Raw genomic sequence first — 20,648 nt, forward strand, 5'->3', positions numbered from 1 at the left:
ACTGGCTGGCCCCACACCACCCTCTATGGGAAATCTTCCCTAACCTCAGAGGAATCAACTTACGGAACAACCGTTTCTATGGTGAAATTCCACAAGAATTGGGACGTCTATAGCACCTATAGCATCTCAATTTGACTTGGAATTCCTTTAGTGGTAAACTTCCAACTAATTTGAGCTACTGTGTGTTAGGACATATGTGAATCATGTTAGGAACATATGTTAATATAGAATTGACTAATCCTTTGACAAAATGCACTTTACTTGTAATTGGGTAGATCTAGAATGTGTTTAATACTTCAAGAAATAAGGTTTCAAGTTCAAGTGTTAAAGCCATGCAAGTTTGTCCAAGAATCAAGTGAAAAAGTGTTGGATTTTAAAACTCGACAGCTAGTATCTATCGAGGTTTAAAAGGTTGTTTAAGCCCAATGCTCGACAGCTGCTCGATAGATAGGGTATCTATCGAGATTTAAGAAAATCAGATTTTCAGTTCTGATTTTCATCTAATATGTGTCTAAATGTTTGGGCTTTCTTTTCTCACAACCCTAAACATATGTAAGGATTGTTTTAAGGGCCGTCACAGCTGATGCAAGTGAGTGCAACTTGATGCAAAGGTTTTTCACAAGCATATTATGAATCGAAGACATGTGTCTTAGTTCATCTTTCTCTTCAAGAAGTTGCTGTGATTGTATACCGTAGGGTTTTGTAACCAAAGAGCTTTGTGATCTTCATTGTGTTGATGAACTGAAGAACTTTGCAACCAAAATCCTTTTCAAGTTGATGTGTAAGCCGCGTATTGGGATTCGCGCATCGAATTTGTTAGTCACGTACTGGGAGCCGTGCATTGAAAGGAGATATTTTCACTATAGAACAAGTCCAATTGGGTATTGGGATAAGGGTTCAACTATAGGTTGGTATAAGGTACTGGGATTCCTTTACTTATAATCACTTGTTGTGATAATAGTGAATTCTCGAGAGTGGTGACCTTAAAATCACCTAGTAGGGTTTTTTGCCGTAGAGGTTTTCCCCATTCGTAAACAAATCACCGTATTAATTTATTTTCCACTGCATATTAACTTAGTTGGTGATTTGTTTATGCTACCACGCGTATTGCATGTTAATTAACTTAATTAATTCACTTGACAAATTAATTGGTTAATTTATCACAAAGAGTCAATACATTCTTGGCCTATCACTGTGCATAGCTTAGAGTGCTTGGTGTTGCTTACAACAATCTTGTTGGGTAGATTCTAGAGCACCTAAGCTCATTGTCAAAGTTGATGAATCTAAGTCTTGGTGTGAAAAACCTAACAGGACGTATCCCAGCTTGGATAGGAAACTTTTCTTCTTTGTCTTTCCTTAGTCTTCTCCAAAACAATTTTCAAGGAAGCATACCAAGTGAACTTGGCCGTCTATCAAGGTTGGGATTTTTTCGGCTTCCTATGAATAATCTGTCTGGTACCATCCCTCCTCAAATCTATAATATTTCTTCCTTATATTTTTTTTCTCTGTTTCTGAAAACCAGCTACATGGAAGCCTTCCTCCAAATGTTGGTCTTACTCTTCCTAACCTTCAAATATTTTTTGGCGGTGCTAACAATTTCATTGGACCTATTCCAATGTCATGGTCAAATGCTTCTCAACTTCAAAAACTTGACTTTTCTATGAATGTTCTGACTGGGACAGTGCCTCAAAATTTCGCAAACTTGCAAGGCTTGGTTGAACTTAAATGTGATGTTAATAGGCTAGGAAATGGGGAAGATGGATACTTGAATTTTATCAAGTTCTTAGCTAACTGTACTAGTCTGGAGATCTTGGGTTTACAAGATAATAATTTTGGAGGATTATTTCCCAACTCCATAGCCAAACTTTCCACCCAGCTACAATCTCTTACTATGGGTGGAAATATGATCTGCAATGACATCCCTATTAGGATTGGGAAACTTGCCAACTTAAACTATTTGGGACTAGAATATAACTATTTGGGAGGTACTCTCCCTAATGTTATTGGGAAGCTTCAGAAGTTAAAGGTATTATATTTAGGTGGTAATAAGTTTTCTGGGTCGATCCCTTCCTCCTTGGGTAACTTGACTGGACTGACAATTCTCTTTATGGAGGGAAATAGACTTGAGGGGAATATAAACCCAAGCCTAGGAAATTGCCAAAATTTGCTTTTACTGAACATTTCTTGTAACAATCTCACTGGCACAATTCCAAAACAAGTTATTGGTCTTTCTTCCCTTTCAATTTCTTTGGTCATGTCTCACAATCTTTTGATAGGTGCATTGCCGTTTGAAGAGGCTAACTTAATATATCTTGCCGAGTTAGATCTCTCATATAATAGATTATTAGGCAAAATTCCCACCACCCTTGAAACTTGTCTTAGTTTGGAGCGCTTGTATTTAGAGGGTAATTCATTTGAAGGAACAATACCTAAATCTTTGAAGACGTTAAGAGGTCTAGAAGAAATAGATATTTTGCAGAATAATTTCTCTAGACAAATTCTGAAATTACTTAGCAAGTCTTTGTCACTTGAGTATCTCAATATTTCTTATAATGATTTTGAAGGCGAAGTACCAAGTAAAGGAGTTTTTGCAAATGCAAGCAAGATTTCAATATTTGGAAATGATAAGCTATGCAGTGGTGTCCAAGAATTACATTTACCTATATGCTCAAGGAAAAATCCTCATTCATTTAGAAAACTTCTTGCACTCAAAATAGTAATTCCTACCTCTAGCATGATCATATTTGTACTCATTCTATTGTATTTTTCCCTTCATGTTTTCATGTGGGCAAAAAAAGAGAGAGAGCATTAGCTGCATCTTCCTCTGGTGATAGGAAGTTGTGTATCTCTTATACAGAGCTCTTAAAATCAACAAATGGGTTTTCAAAAAACAATTTGATTGGTTCGGGTAGTTTTGGCTCAGTATACAGAGAAGTTCTTTCTGGAAATGGAGCAATTGTTGCAATTAAAGTATTAAACCTTCAACAAAAAGGAGCTTCCAAGAGTTTCATCAATGAATGCAATGCTTTGAGAAGTATACTTCATCGTAATCTCCTCAGGATAATCTCCGCTTGCTCAAGCACTGATCTGAAGGAAATGACTTTAAAAGTCTAGTTTTTGAGTTCATGTGCAATGGAAGTCTAGAACAATGGTTGCATTCTAAAAATGATGACCAACATCATACCAAGAGATTGGGCTTTATTCAAAGATTGAACATAGTTGTTGATGTTGCTTATGCATTAGAATATCTTCATCACCATTGTCAAACACCAATTGTTCATTTTGATATAAAGCCAAACAATATACTCCTTGATGAAGATATGGTAGCCCATGTTGGTGATTTTAAATTGGTAAATTTCCTCTTTGAAGCATCAAGCAATACTTCTAAATCTCAAACCTTGTCAGTGGGGCTCAAAGGTTCCATTGGATACATTCCTCCAGGTACAATTTAGACTAGATGAAGCACACTTCATTTTTTGTATAACATTTGCATTGATATTCAACTAAATTAGGAATTTTTTTCAAAAAGTAACTATATTCTCAACTTTGACACTGTTTGACACCTTTGGCCTGTTGTAGAAAAAAATATCTAAACAATACACCCACCACATAAAAAAAGGAAAAAAAAAAAAAAAAAAAAAAAAAAAAAAAAAAAAAAAAACATACAAACTCACACATGCACAAAATTGTATAAGGGGCTGTATGTGCCAACAAAGCATAATGCATTAGTGGTTAAATTTTAAGCTCATAGAGACATAGACTACTACTTGTTACAGCATATACATTGATGAATTGTAGAGTATGGGATGGGTGGCCAAGTTTCACCACTAGGAGACATTTATAGTTATGGGATACTCTTACTAGAAATGTTCATTGGAAGAAGACCTATTGATGAAATGTTCAAAGAAGGTCTGAGCATTCACAAATTCACTGCAATGGCTTTGCTAGAACATGTCATGAATATAGTTGACCCATCAATGTTTTTTGCGGAGGATGAAGAAGATGTCTATGATGACGTAGAAGAAAGAACGATAATTTGAAGAAGATCCCCATGTCAATGTTAGTAGCAGAATAAAAGAATGCTTGATATCCGTGTTCCAAATTCGATTGTCAAGTTTTAAAACATCACCTGATGAGCGGATGCCTACAAATGTTGTTGTCAATGAAATTAATGCAATTAGAGACACATTTCTTAAATCTCAGAAGAAAAACAGAAGGAGAATGAACTAGGTATGTTAAGTCATTTTATTTGATTCATGGAATACAATTGCTGTTTGTTCACGTTAATCATACGCTCGTTGCACTAATTAATTCATGTGATTGTCTGTTTTGTAGAATGACCGAATTGGAAGGAAGTAATGACCCTTACTATTTCTGAGGCTATTGTTATTTGTCAATGCCATTTTCTTGAACCATGTTCCTATGTTTTGATTATTTCATGTAAGAACCCTCCTTTGAATTGTAATATATATTCCATACACTATTCCTGTGCCATTTTCTTTTCTTAATTTGATTTTGTACCTTATATAGCTAACTAATCACTAAAATATTACCGAGTTTAATGAGCAATCCATAATAACTATATTTTGGATACCACCTCGATCTTTCACACCCCTGTAGTCTCATATAGGCTTGTCAATCCGGCTGAGGCAATATGGGCAGCTCAATTGCACTAGGCCGAAAACAACTTTTATTTTTTTTTATTTTATGTTATGAACGGTTGGGTCTGCTTGGGCTGGGCTGGGTTTACTTACAAATGAATTCAATAATGAGAGAAAAGAAGCAATGGGCTCCTACATAATTGTGTGATAAGGGGTGGATTTGTAAGTAGCCCAGTGTCCCTTCTTACGACATGGCATTCCTATGCCTATTCTTCATGAAAAACTTTAAATCCTTCAGTTAGGAATTCTCATTATCACAATGTACCCGTTCAAATGAATGAAAAAAAAAATTAAAAAAAAATCATCAGTTTTTCATATTAAGTATCTTGAGATAAATGTGAAAATCGTAACACTCAACAAATTTATAATGTTCTGTGAAAATTTGCACACGTCTAAACTGAGTTGAAATATCCTCAAAGAAGATTCAGGTTCATAAGTTAGATCTCTCTCTCTCTCTCTCTCTCTCTCTCTCTCATTGGTTGGGACTACAATCAATAAACTTAGCAGTTAAATGACCTAATTAATAGAAGTATACTACTAAGATGCGTCAATAGTTAGACTAGTCCAAACATTGTCAAGAGTCTTATAGTTCAATTGGTTGACACATTCTAGTATTTCCAACAAAGATATCCAAGGTTCAAATTCTCTCACCCTTGACTATTAAATTATCAAAGAAAAAAAATAAATAAAAAAGAGACTGGTCCAGACAAGTTGGAGTAAAGAATTCTAAACTTACCAAAAGATAAGAGTAATGAATTATTTATGATACTAGTTCACCAGGAAGAATTTTTATTGTGGATGTAAGTTCACTTACAAATATAATGGATGTAAGTTATGTATTTTATGAGTTCAATTGATAACTATTCTAAAAAGGTTTGGATTTATTTCATAAAAAAGGATGAAGTGGAAAGCCAAACTAGAAGGAATATCAAGTGCCTTAAATTTGAGAATGGCATTGAGTAAAAGGATGGTGAATTTTTGAAATTTTGTGAAAAGCATGGTACCAAGAGGTACTTTACAGCAGAGGAACACCTCCATGGAGTAGGATGGCTAAGAGAATTAACAAAACAATTAGTGAGATAGCCAAATGCATCAAACTGAATGTTGAGCTTTCTAAAGTTTTCTAAACTAAAGCAATGTGTATAGCTTGTTACACTCTTAACCGATCACCTAAAGCTACACTTGATGGGAAAGTCGCCGAAGAGGAATAGACAAGGAATAAGGTTTTTTTTTTTTTTTTTAACTACTCTTTGATGAGGATATTCGGGTACTCTTTCTTATGTTCATATACCCATTTGGAAAGATATCAAAACTTTATCCTAAATCAAAGAAATGCATATATTCAATTAACATGAATAATTTTTTAATCTAAGCCATATCTAGACATGGCAATAGTTCGAGTTGAGCTGCTCTTGAGTTCAACCCAATTGGGTTTGGGTCATATACTCATATTTATCTAGATTTAAATCATGACTCCAATGTTTAAAAACAATGTACTGTACACACAAATAGAGTTCGAGAATATTATTATCAATCGCTTAAATTGAGAGTTGAAATAAAAGAATATTCAATCTAAACAGTTAAATAGCATTTTTTTTAAGTGAAGTCGCAACAACTTTTTGCAAAAGAGAAAGGGTTAATTCATAATTGCACACCGAGTCTAAATCCACGTGGAGCTAACTAGAACATTTGCGTTAGTTCGTGCAAAAACTCATGTCTATATTAGTATAAGAACTTACTTTTTTTTTTTTTTTTTATACACTCACTTTTCAAAATACCCATCATTAGATTATCTATCTTACACTACATTTCATTAAAATATCAATTATTATTTTTTGAATTGTTTTTCTTTATTCACATATAACAACTATCATCCACTCTTTTTTATTTTTTTTTCATCCTCGAGATATGTAAAAAATAATAATAAACAACTAAATGCAAAATAAATAATATCAACGACCAACATAACAAACTTGTAAATTTACACAATTATATAAGAAATTTTAAAGCAAAATAATATAAAATTTTCACATTTTTTTATTATGTAAATGCTTTAGCATATTTACCCTGTAATATCACAAGGGGATTAAAATATTTTGTCAACCACGATGTAAAAAATAATCTTGGTTGGTAGACTCGGTACAATGTGGTAATCGTGGTCGGTAGACTCGATACATTCAATCATTTCAACGTGGAAAAAGGCAGAGAAAAAAATGTAGAAAAGGTTAAAAGAAAAAAAAAAAGGAGCAAAGTGACAACACAGTGGAGAATTATCATGCTCCAAATTTCTTCCAATGCGAAAAAGGCAACGTGGTAGGTAGGACAGAAAGTGTCAAACATGGTGGAAATCTATTAGATTTGAAGAAATAGGTATTTGTAGGTGAGAGTGAGACTCCAGCATTTAGCTGGAAATCCGGCTTTTTTTCTATTTTTACCTCAGCAAGCGCCTCCGCCTCCTTCCCTCACTCATATCTCTCTTTCTCTCTTTCCTCTCTCTCTTGTTTGTTGGTTTGTTGGAGGAGATTGGTGTGGGTTTGTCAGATTTGGTGTACTTGTTGATGGTTTTGATGGTGTTGGTGGTTACGAGTTGTGAGTTTGAGCCGTTTGAGGTGGTGGTGGGTTTGCTAGTGGAAAGGTGGTTGACTATTGATGGGTTTGTTTATGAGATAGAGATGTATTACAATATTAGATGAAGGGAAGAGAGAAGAGAAACACCGAGAGGAAGAGAGGAGAAAGAGAAAAAATGATGTTGAGTGTAATGTCAAACATTATATTATAATTTTTTTTTTAAAGTAAATTTTTATGTGTTAAAATAAAATTTGGATGCAACACATGCTAGTGCGTAAAACATAATAGGTCACCGTAATCAATCCATTAATTTCTCTTTAGTGAGAAATGAGTCATCTTCTACCGCACTAACTTTGTAGCAACATCTACGTATTACTTCCAAATCCTTTCCAACAATTCTAATTTTGATTTTAAATTCCGCACAAACTCAGTTGGTCGACCTAGGTCATGATGGAGACAACCGTTTTGATAGTTTCTTAGATTTGAGGTTCGTTTATAAACAACTTATTTAGTTGAAACTAAAAATTTTTAGCTAAAAGTACTATAGAAAAAAGCTAAAAGTTAACTGAATAGTATGCCCGTTTGTTTCAGCTTTTAGAAGTTGAAACACACGTTTTGAAACCAAAAAAAAAAATTATGTGCGTTTGGTAAGGATTTCAAAGTTGCTTTTTGTTAAAAACTGCGTTTCATTTGTGGAGAAAAAGCAGCAAATAGCACCATTGCACAAAAGCGCTGATGTGCTTTTCAGGTTACCGTTGGAGGTTGCACATATTTCCCAAATTGCCCACTAGTTATTCTTAAAAACCCAATTTTATCCCTTTGCTTTTAACACAATTTTACACGGTGAAAGTGAGCAACACAAATCAAGGATTGTAGCAGCAGCCCCAAAGAATCAGAGCAGATCACAAATTCACAAACAAGCTTGATCAACGGTGCAGCCCCAGGTTCCTCTCCTATGTGAAAATTGATAAACCGAGGAGGTGAATGAAACAAACAATGAAGAAGATCTGAAGATGACAAGGGAGAAACAAGAGCTTGAGGGCCCGACAAGGGAAAAGATTAAAAATAAATAAATAAATAAAAGAAGAAGGAAGATGAAGAGAAAAGACATCGATGAGATATATGTGGCGGGGGGTTAAAAAGTGAAAAAAGGAAGCTTCCTTGCAAAAAAATAATATTAAAATAATACCAATAATATATATTTTTTATTATTATTGTTATTATTATCAAGTAAATTTTTTTTTTTTTTGAGTAAGTATTATGAAATAGTTGATTTAAATCTGAAATAAACTCTTTTATATATATATTGTCTTTTTTGGTAATTTATCACTCAAACCGCCGTTTTTATAAGTGCTAGTCAAACACTCAACTTTTTCAAAAAGCACTTTTTAACAGTTTTTACCAAACACTCAACTTTTATAAAAAACACTTTTTCATATTACATTTTTTGAAAACTCTACTTTTTCAAAAAGCCCAGTTTTAAAAAGCTGAACCAAACTCACTTAGTATAGTAGAACCCATAAATAATAGCAAAAATAAAATAACAACTCGAATAAGTTACAAGTTTGGTCACGTCCCAAACACACTCTCGATACTACACTTTTTCTTCTTTATAAATAGTAACGTTCTATACCTTCTCCTGTACAATTCACAAGGAAGCTATCCTAGTCCTAGTTAGCTAGCGTTGTCATCATCGGTACTGTTGGGACTTAGAAACTTCTTCAACTAGTCTTAAGCCAATACTGTCAGTCCGGTACGTATATCATCCCTCCTTTGCTTTATAATACATATATCAAAGTTTCACACTTATTAATAGAGCTACTCTCCAAAATATTTACTGTTTAGCAAAACAAAACAAAACTCTCCAAAGTATTACTGTTTCACAGCCTCTAGATTCCCATAGAGTTATTACCAATCTTTTTGGCCTTGATTATCAAACTTGATTTTGGAGGATCGGCACTATCTCATACTATTTGAACTTGATAGTTCCCTAAGCAAACAATTTTAGGGAATATAGACTCCCAGAGAAATAGTTAGATCACTCACCAATTTATTTCATGTATTTATCATAATATATATTCCCATTAATATAATGTTAGGCAGAGGCTTGGTGGGCCAAGTCCAACATCCTACAGAGGCTTAGGCCAAATTGAGCCCTTAGTCTCAATCAACCTGTTAGCATTAGATTGTCACCCTTTGATGGAATATAAAGTTATTCCCTTACTATTAACTATAGCTTTTGGTGCAATAGGTAAGTGCTTGGTCTAACATATAACATATTCCTTGCCAAAACCCTAGAAATCGACAAACAAAATGTTTGATTAGAAATCAATTTTATTAAGTTTGGCCTTTTATGTTGAATGCAACTAATTCAAAATTATGGTTTGAGATAAAATTATGGTTTGAAGTAAAATATGATTTTGTGGATTAGGGTAGGGGTTTGAATACACCTACCTCAAGAGGAATCCTTGTCGAATATGCAAATAACAATGAAACATGGAAATAAAAAAATGACTCTAGCTGTTAAGAAACTAATTAGTGCTAAGTTATGATTCTAAGTTATCTCCATTGTCAATTATTCGTAGTAAAATGGTTTAAAGTGAACTAAATCTAAGAAAGATAATTTGAAATGAACTGAACTTAAACAATCTAATTAAAAGTAATCTAAAGTTGATTGAACCTAAATTATCATTCTAACGCTAAACTGACTCAAAGTAGACATTATTCATATCAAACATAACTAGTTTGGTCAAATTTTCCAAATATAATCGAAGACATGTAATAAAATCAATAAATTTCATAAAAATTATAATACTTAGGGTCTATTTGGATAGAACTTATTTTGCTGAAACTGAAAACTGAAAACTGAAAACACTGTAGCAAAATAATTTTTAAATGTGTGAATAGTATTGTGGGACCCAATTTTAATGAAAAAGTTACTCAAAAGTGAGATTTGTGGGTCCCGTATACTGTTCACGGGACCCACAGAACTAATAAAAAGACTGAGAAGTCAACAATTACCGGCTACTGTTCACATGAACAGTAGCCGTTGTTCCCTAAATGAGTGCGCAGCAACAGGAAAAAAAAAAAGTGAAGAAACGTAAACGCAAACGCAAAAAGCTGGATCCAAACCCAGCCTTAATGAGAATTATACTTAACCTATAAAAATAATCTCTTATTAAAAATATTCAAAGTGTACTAATAGCATACACACATATTGCATTGCATATTGACTAGTTTTATTTAAAAGAAAGATGAAATTCAATTTCATAATTCATAATTAATCGCATCAAATTTTAAACAAAAATTCCAATTTTTTATTTTATAATGCAGTTGAAGATGAGGGATTTGAAGTTTGGACATCTCTATTAAAAACACTAGCATGTAACTCCATGCAAACGCATGGATGCATTTAAAATTAAACAAAATTTTTATTATAAAAAATATAAATAATTAGTCAAATTAATTTTTTTTAAAGCACATGCATACATATAGATACATTTAAAATTAAACACAATTTTTGTCAAAAAATATAGATAATTAGTCAAATTATTTTTTTTAAGTAAATGTAATTAGTCACATATTAAAATTCTTACCTAAATTTAATACTACTTATGATCATTTTTTTTTTTCTAATTTTTAATAAAATAGAACGTGTGGTGATTTTTGTTATGTGGTGATTTTCATTTTATTTATTTATTGAAAAACATATAGTGATTTTTATTGAGTATATGTGATTGTTTTTTTTAAAATTGTTTATAGTTCATTAATATTAGATTCTTACTATTTTGCACTAATTAACTCACTTGACACAAAGATTAAAAAACTTAAGTAGACACATGGCACAAAATTAGATTATAATTTCAAATTCTAATTCTAATTTCTCTAAGCTTTACCTATTAATATATATATATATATATAGATGACTTATAAATTTGAATTTTTTTTTAGTTATATGATTATGTTTTTTATGGTTTATTATATTGGATTCCTCATTTTCTACGCTAAATTAACTAATTTGACACAAAAATTTAAAATTTTAGATTAGGTGAAACATATGGCGCAAAATTAAACTCTAATTGAAATTCAATTTTTACACTAAATTAACTTACTTGGCACAAAATTCTAAAATTTAGATTAAATGAAACACATGGCACAAAATTAGACTCTAATTGAATTCCAATTTGAAATTTAATTGGATTTTCTCTCTTCTTTACCTATTATTATATATAAAGACTAGGAAGTGTCAATTGAAATATAAGGCTTTTATCAAAGATTCCAAATCAAGTACTACTAGTTGCCAATAAATAAAAGCTCATCTTATGGGAAAAACACATACACTTATAAACATCATGTTGAGTTGTTGACTCAATCAAAAAAGAGTAAATCCCCAAAAACACTCTTGCTCACTCAAAATTAAAGCCACTCCTACTCCCTAAAATTAAAGTAGGAATTGTTCCTATAGCTTCTGTTTAATTTAGATTGAGATAAAACCACCAACCTACTACTTTAAATCAAGACCCTTCATTATTCAGTTCAAAGATATCGAGTAACATTTCAAAGTCAAACTTCATAGGACTTAAATTGCAATGATCACTATAAGTATAAGTGCTTGTGGGGTATGGGGGGCAAGGGTCGGGGTTCAAGTCTCTAGAATGAAGTTTTCACAAACATATACACTTAGATTAGGTTAGAGTAAAATTTCTATCTTGTATCAAAAAAAAAAAAAAAAAAATTGTAGTGATCAAATTTATTGACTTTACACACCCATATATACTAAAAGCACAATATATTTTGAGTCTTCTAATCTATACTATATTATATCTAATAATGGAAGCCTTGCAATAAATTTTGCAAAGCTTTTGTTGCGCCACCTCATCAACATCTCTCTCTCTCTCTCTCTCTCTCTCTCTCTCTCTCTCCCTCTCTCTCTCTTTTAAATTTTCACTTTTACTCAACCTTTTATCTCTTTCAACCATTGCCTTCTTTTTTTTCTTTTTTATTATAAAGTTTTAACTTATAACATCAATTCTTGATAATTGCTCTTTATCTTTAAATTAAGATATCAATTAGTTTTTTGTGTAGTTGAGGAGCAAATCCCAAATTTCTTATTTGAGAACAAGAGACTTTAACAATTAAGCAAATTGGAACTCACAACCATTGTCTTTATAGTTCAATCTTTCAACTTCTCTAACCATTGTCTTTTTAAATTTTCCATTTCATTTCCTTCATGCAACCTTAATTTTTTTATTTCATATCAATTATGCATTCTTATTTTTTCTCTTTTATATCTTTTTAACTTCTAGAGTTTTACTATGCATTCTTATTTTTTCTCTCACCTAATCCTTTTTTTTTTTACCACATTATTTCCTCAAATGATTCTTTTTTGTTATTGTTGATTTAATTGTCAAATCACATTTTTTTTTAGTAAATCTATTTTGGCTTATGCATTTATGTGTTTTAGTGCTTCAATTCCCAACCACATGTTCTTTTTCTATATCACTTTGATTTGATTTGAGTTTAGGTTAATAATTAGTTATTTTGAAAGCGAGAAATTTAGTTTCTTTTTTTAGTGATCCATTTAGAACTTGAACTTTGAGGCTTTGCTAAGATCTATTTTATTTTATCCTTTTGGATGGAGAAATTTGTAACTTTTGTAGAGAAAATACTCTCAATAGTTGTGTTTTTATAGTACTTTTTAGTGGTTGTTATTCAGAAAAACACAATAGTTAGTCAAACAAAAATAATCAAATAAGTGACATATTTTGGCTTTATAATTAAACTTTCATTTATATATATATATATATATATAAAATGATGCATATAGAAGCTTAATTATGAGATTTTTCTTATTGGTTTATTTGATAGACTTTTAGTGTGGAAAATTTTGCAATTTCTGTGAAGAAAGTAATATTAATAGGTTATCAAAAAAAAAAAAAAAAAAAAGAGGTTATCAAAAGCAAGTTGTTTTCTTAATTGGTACAGCTAATAATTGTTGAGCGAAATTTCCTAATATGTCATTTTGTCCTTTGTTTACAAGACATCTTTTATATGGGTATATATTGCTTTGCTTGTTATTAATGAATGTATCAAGATAAGTAATGTATTCAATAGGAAAGATCATGATCATACTTTTGTTTACTTCATAAGATACATAACTATAATATTAAATCATAATGTAGTGGTTTGTAATTAAAGAAAATTTTAAAATAGAGGGTTACAAGTTGAAGTTTTTGAATCATGAAAATTTCTACTTTTCTCTTTCCTTTCCAACTTCCATGATTGGAAAAACCTAATCCCTACAATATTCAATAACTAACAAATTAGCTCATGAGTAGATAAAATCTTAAACAAAATAGAAGGTAATATGACATTATTTATTTTAGTGAAACAAAAAATGATCCTTGCCCTTGGTTTTGTAAAGGGCAAAATAAACTTTTAAAAAATATTAATAGTTTAGTACACCTAAAATGAAATGTTTTATAAGAAAAATACTTTGTTATTAATAAATTTTAATATATAATCTTACAAATATTTTAATAAATAAATAAATTATAATAATATCCTATTATAAAATAAGTATATATTCTTAGAATCGTAGATCCTTGACTAGCTCAATTATAATAAGAAAATCTGACTTGAAGTTGCCTATTTTTTCAACCTGGCGTGCTCACAATCCCTATTGAATTAGGATATCAAACTATTTATCTATCTATCTATCTATAAAATATTATAAAAGTTGGATTCTAAAACTAGTGGATGCATGCTATGATATAATACTTATTCATTTTCAAAGCATACGATAATGACATGTGGCAACTTTTATATTTAATGGGTATAATTGGACAAACAATGCCACATGTTAAAATATTATTTGTACATGTCAATGTATTAGCCATAATACTAGACACGTGACATATAATTAAAATTTTAAATTAAATAAATACATTTCCTTAGTATGATATTTAAGTTCACATTCATATTCTTATTTATGACCACTAATTCTTAATTTGTCATTTGTCTATTTATTTTCCTAACCATTCTCATTTTAAAGACTATTCAATTATTTTAAAAAAAATTAATTTGTTGAAAAAATTATTTAATTGAGTAATATATGTGTAATCTAATTAGATATTGGGTTTTATATATTGAGATTACTTTAAGAAACTTATTTTGGAACCATAATTAAATACATCACAATTAGAAAAGAAGCCTAGAAGTCATTTTTTTAACACATGAAATTAAAATTGTTCACATGTAACAACAAAATGTCTATCTATCTATTTTTAGGGATGGCAAAATTGGACACGACCCGTGAACCTGACGTGACAGAACATGAAATTAGTAGGTTATAGGTTGAGGCTTAATGGGTTAGTGTCATATTCGAGATGACATAGCTGACCCGTTTAATAAATGGGTTGTGTTAGTGTTCAACATATGAAACCTGTTTGACCTATTTAATTAAATGACATTTTACTAATATACCAATCAAACCCAAGGTACATAAACTTATTAGTTGTTGTGGTTTATTTTCTTTGAAATATTGTGATTGATTATTTGTAATATTTAGATATGCTTTAATTTTGAATGATTATTTGTGATGCAATTACTCGTTAGTTTTGAATTTTATATTAAAAATATTTATTTTTTTGTTTTATCATAATTTTTTTTTCATTTTGATAAAATTTGATAAACAGGTCAACACGACTAACCCGTTTAATAAATGGGTCGTGTTAGAGTTAAGGAATTTTGACCTGTTTAACAAACATGTCGGGTTAGTGTTGACCTATATAATTGAATACTCAAGAGTTGACACGACACAAACCCGACACGCGAACACGAATTGCCACCTCTATCTATTTTCTATATATATAAAAATAATAATAAAATAAAATGTCTACAACATTCTCCTAAATTTTAGCTTTTGATATTTAATTTCTTTATATATATATTAACGGGAACTGTTTTTACTTTTATATATCATCATTATTTTAGCAATTATAATTATATTTACTTCTATTATCTACATGTATTTCATCCTCTTCCCCAACCTTTCATCTTCCTCATCCCCCTCAACCCCCTTACTTTTTTTTCTTCTTTTTTTTTAAATACATTCTCTTTTTATCCCTCTTATAATAACCGTCAAGCTTAGAAATTTTTGATGAAAATTTTGTTTTACAATTGTATTTTGTTTTTGTTCTCCACTCTCTCTCTCTCTCTCTCACACACACGCACGCTCACACGCACGCACATCTATAATATATTAATTTCTAACCTAATTCTCTGATTTGCTTTAATACTTTTCATTTTACATATTGTTTTTTTTTCTTGTATATGGAATTAAAAATTGAACAATATTTAAGACAAAAGATTGATTTATGTATTTTTATTGTTTAGAAATTGTTGCTATTATTTTGATGTTAATTAGTAGGTGATATTCAATTTTGTTATTTTTTATAACTTTTTTCCAATTGTAATCCAAATATTTATTAGTATTTTTATGATTGTGGAAATCATTGTATATATGAAAGTTTCTAATAGTTATGTCAATATTTTTGTATCCAATATTTGGGTTAGAATTTTTTTATTTATCCTTAAATTGTATAATTTTTCCTTTCATGTTTCAAATAAAAAGTTTTATCTCCATTTTTATGCAAATGCAATCTCCTAAAAATAGGTACATATATTTTTTTTTATTCTCATTGAAACTCACTAAAAACATAAATGGTAAAAATTAACACTCTACATTTAAAGGAAAAAATTGTTTTAGATGTTTTATTTACCTCCTAATTTTTATCTCGTTATCAAATAAATTTTACTCTCCCTTATTTTTCTTTCCTTTACATTAAGAATGATATAAATATTATATATATATAAATATATATCATAGTATAGTCTCAAATTTTATATAATAATCTTTCTAAGTGTTAAATAAATAATGTTAATAAATTAAGAGATTTTAGTGGAATTTTATGTAATATTATTAACTCAAATAATAGAAAATAAATTTTATTCATTGTTTCACTGATAATGTTTATTGATTAGCAATGATTGGAAGCAAAAATTACAATTTTTTTTTTCTCAGGATTATGATTATGTTTTTGTTAAATTGTTACTTTTAACTAATATTTTATATATCAAGACTTATGAGTTTTCATGCATTACAATAATAATAATAATACTAATTTACAAAACAAATATTTAAAAAAAAAAAAAAAACATGCAATGCACTGGCCTATCACTAGTTTTACCAAAAAAACAAAAAATAAAAATAAAAACTTTTGACAGAATCATAATTACTAGCGGGACAACAGCGCCTGAATTCTACTTGGGACTAGTTTTATTTAACAGAACTAACAAATATGGCCGTTTCTTATAGGCCAAAAGCCTTCTCTTCTAGATCATTCTTATTTACGCTCATGTGAGAAAATGAATCTCCAAGCCATTATTTCATTATCTAGAGTCTGTGCTAAAGTTTTGCATTTCCACATAAAGCTGTGTCCTACTAAAATATATTTCTATCAACTCTAATTGAATTTTTGTATTCCACAGAAGCAAACTCTGGTATCAGATTTTGTCCTTCCTTTCAAACTTGCAACTCCAACAGAATGATGTACTCTTGGCTGTGTTACGATTGGGTTTTGCTAATATTCTTTCAGGGAATTCTTCTAATGTGCATGAGCACATGTTTGAAATCTGCTACAATTCCCGCTTTTGCAAACGAGACTGATCGCATGGCATTACTTGATTTCAAGAATCGGATCAATAAAGACCCACTTCAAATCATGAGCTCTTGGAATGACTCCACACATTTCTGCAACTGGTTAGGTGTTACATGTAGCCCCTCCAGTAAACGAGTCATGGTTTTGGACCTAGAAGCTAAGAAATTGTCTGGCTCCATACCACCCTCCATAGGAAATCTTACTTACCTCACAGGAATCAACCTAGAAAACAACAGCATCTATGGTGAAATTCCTCAAGAAGTGGGACGTCTACAACACCTGCTACATCTCAATTTGAGTGGGAATTCCTTTGGTGGTAAAATTCCGAATAATCTAAGCTACTGTACACAACTTAGAGTGCTTGATGCCACTTACAACAATCTTATTGGGCAGATTCCAAACCACCTCAGCTCATTGTCAAAGTTGGTGTATCTATTACTTGGTATGAACAACCTTACAGGAAGTATCCCAGCTTGGATAGGAAACATTTCTTCTTTGCGTGCTCTTAGTCTTATTCAAAACAATTTTCAAGGAAGCATACCTAGTGAACTTAGTCGTCTAACAGGCTTGACATTTTTTCAGCTTGCTTTGAATAATCTGACCGATACCATCCCTCCTCTGATCTTTAATATTTCATCCATACAATTTTTCTCTGTTACAAAGAATCGACTACATGGAAGCCTTCCACCAGATGTTGGTCTTACTCTTCCAAAATTGAAAATCTTTCTTGGCTATGGCAACGATTTCACGGGACCTATTCCTGTGTCATTGTCAAATGCTTCTCAACTTCAATTTCTTGACTTAGGTCAAAATGGTCTAACGGGGACAGTGCCTCAAAATCTAGGAAGCTTGCAAGGCTTGGTCAGACTTAATCTTAATAGGAATAGACTTGGAAGTGGGAAAGATGGTGACTTGAATTTTCTCAGTTTCTTAATTAATTGTACTCATTTGGAGGATTTGGCTCTCAGTTTTAATTATTTTGGAGGAGTATTGCCCAGCTCCATAACCAATCTTTCCACCCAACTAACACATCTTACTATGGCTGGGAATATGATCCGTGGTGGCATCCCTATGGGAATCGGGAACCTTGTTAACTTAGAAATACTAGCACTGTGTTATAACAATTTGGGAGGTACTCTCCCAAATGTTCTTGGGAAGCTACAAAAGTTACAGGCATTATATTTGAATGATAACAAATTTTTTGGGTCAATCCCTTCCTCCCTGGGTAACTTAACTGCATTGATAATGCTCTATATGGAGAACAACAACTTTGAGGAAAGAATACCCCCAAGCCTAGGAAACTGCCAACATTTGCTTTCACTAAACATTTCTAATAACAATCTCACTGGCACCATTCCAAAACAAGTTATTGGTCTATCTTCCCTCTCAATTTATTTGGACATGTCTCAAAATTTTTTGGTAGGTGCACTGCCATTTGAAGTGGGAAACTTAATACATCTCTCTGAATTATATCTCTCAAATAATAGATTATCAGGCAAAATTCCCACCACCCTTGATACTTGTCATAGTTTGGAGCGCTTGTATTTAGAGGGTAATTCATTCCAAGGAACAATACCTCAATCTTTGAAGAAGTTAAGAGGCTTAGAAGAAATAGATCTTTCACGGAATAACTTCTCCGGGAATATTCCTAAATTTCTTGGAAAGCTTATGTCACTTAAGCATCTTAATATTTCTTATAACGATTTGGAGGGCGAAGTTCCAAGTGAGGGGATTTTTGAAAATGCAAGCCAGATTTCAATCTTTGGAAATAATAAGCTATGTGGTGGTGTCCAAGAATTACATTTACCTACATGCACTAGGAAAAATCTTCATTCATCTAGAAAGCTTCTTGCACTCAAAATAGTATTTCCTGTTACTAGTATGGTCATATTTGTACTTGTTCTGTTATATTTTTACCCTACATGTTTTAATGTGAACAATTCAAGAGAGAGAGCATTAACTACATCTTCCTTTGAAGATAGGAAGTTGCGTGTCTCATATGCAGAACTACTAAAATCAACAAACGGATTTTCAAAAAAAAATTTGACTGGTTCGGGTAGCTTTGGCTCGGTATACAAAGGAATTCTTTCTGGAAATGGAGCAATTGTTGCTGTTAAAGTGTTGAATCTTCAACAAAAAGGTGCATCCAAGAGTTTTATTAACGAATGCAATGTTTTGAGAAGTATACGTCATCGTAATCTCCTCAAGATTATCTCTGCTTGCTCAAGCACTGATTATGAAGGGAATGACTTTAAAAGTCTAATTTTTGAGTTTATGTGCAATGGAAGTCTAGAACAATGGCTGCATTCTAAAAATGATGAGCAACATCAGAGCAAGAGATTGAGATTTATTCAAAGACTGAACATTGCCGTTGATGTTGCCTATGCATTAGAGTATCTTCATCACCATTGCCAAACCCCAATTGTTCATTGTGATCTAAAACCAAGTAATATACTCCTTGATGAAGATATGGTAGCCCATGTTGGTGATTTCGGATTGGTGAATTTCCTCTTTGAAGCCTCAAACAATCCCTCCAAATCTCAAACCTTGTCACTTGGGCTCAAAGGTTCCATTGGATACATTCCTCCAGGTAATTTTTCAAGTACATGAAGCACGCTTCATTTCTTGTATATCATTTTGCATTGATATTAAACTAAAGTAGAGATTCTTTCAAAAAGTAATTCTACGCTCAAGTTTGACACCACTTTTTAGTGAAGAAAAATGTTTGATAGCTTTGGCCAATTGAAGGGACCAAAAAAAAACTTTTTGATTTTTCTAAAAAATTAATACACATACCAAAAAAAAAAAAAAAAAAAAACCCACATATCCACAAAATTTTATGAAGGGCTATACATGCCAACAATGCATAATGCATTATGGTTAAATTTCAAGCACATAGGACTATGATTTGTTACTACTTATGTATTGATGAATTGTAGAGTATGGGATGGGTGGTCAAGTTTCAACGCTAGGAGACATTTACAGCTATGGGATACTCTTGCTAGAGATGTTCATTGGAAAAAGACCAACTGATGAAATGTTCAAAGATGGTATGAGCATTCACCAATTCACTGCAATGGCTCTGCCCGAACATATCATGGATTATGTTGATTCATCAATGTTCTTTGAGGAGGATGAAGAAGATGTTGATGATGACATAGAAGAAAAACAAATAATTGAAGATCTCAATGTCAATGTCAGTAGCAGAATAAAAGATTGCTTGATATCAGTGTTCCAAATTGGATTATTGTGTTCTAAAACATCACCGAATGAGCGGATTTCTACAAATGTTGTCGTCAATGAAATGAATGCAATTAGAGACAAATTTCTTAAACATAAGAAGCAAAACGGAAGAAGAATGAGCAAGGTATGTTAAGTCTTTTTTTTTTTTTTTTTAAATTATTAATGGACATACAAATTGGTCACTTCATTGTAAGAAAATAGTAATAATAATAACATAAATATAAAATTGAGGGAAACAAAAAAATGTAGAAGCAAAAAGAAAAGAATATCAATCGCTATTAGGAATGTCAAGTCCGCAGGTTACTGTTTATTAACACTAATGGAATATAATTGGTGTTTGTTCATGTTGGTGCAAGAAAATAATTAGAGTTGTTTCATTCTTCCCTAATTTTATTAGTCATACACTTGTTGCGTTATTAATTAATTCATGCTATTTTCTGTTTTGTAGCAATGA

At 31.4% G+C, this 20,648-nt stretch overlaps 1 protein-coding gene and 1 pseudogene across 1 annotated transcript; both read left to right on the plus strand.

Annotated features, from left to right (window-relative positions):
- Positions 1 to 1,615: 1,615 nt before the first annotated feature.
- Positions 1,616 to 4,480, plus strand: LOC126691037 (putative receptor-like protein kinase At3g47110; annotated as a pseudogene).
- A 12,357-nt stretch (positions 4,481 to 16,837) lies between these two features.
- Positions 16,838 to 20,648, plus strand: LOC126691039 (probable LRR receptor-like serine/threonine-protein kinase At3g47570). Its single transcript, XM_050386117.1, has 4 exons — positions 16,838 to 17,308; positions 17,375 to 19,541; positions 19,891 to 20,318; positions 20,643 to 20,648. Exons 1-4 carry the CDS (start codon positions 16,838 to 16,840, stop codon positions 20,646 to 20,648), a joined length of 3,072 nt encoding a protein of 1,023 aa, XP_050242074.1.

The sequence above is a fragment of the Quercus robur genome, chromosome 7 (genome assembly GCF_932294415.1).
Source record: "Quercus robur chromosome 7, dhQueRobu3.1, whole genome shotgun sequence".
Classification (NCBI taxonomy): Eukaryota; Viridiplantae; Streptophyta; class Magnoliopsida; order Fagales; family Fagaceae; genus Quercus; species Quercus robur.

What these genes read in the sequence shown, in the direction of transcription:
- LOC126691039 (XM_050386117.1), top strand. Translation starts at nt 16,838, where the DNA reads ATGATGTACTCTTGGCTGTGTTACGATTGGGTTTTGCTAATATTCTTT. An exon ending in GCTACTGTACACAACTTAGA is followed by an intron (nt 17,309 to 17,374) that starts GTGCTTGATGCC and finishes TCATTGTCAAAG; the next exon opens with TTGGTGTATCTATTACTTGG. An exon ending in CATTGGATACATTCCTCCAG is followed by an intron (nt 19,542 to 19,890) that starts GTAATTTTTCAA and finishes GATGAATTGTAG; the next exon opens with AGTATGGGATGGGTGGTCAA.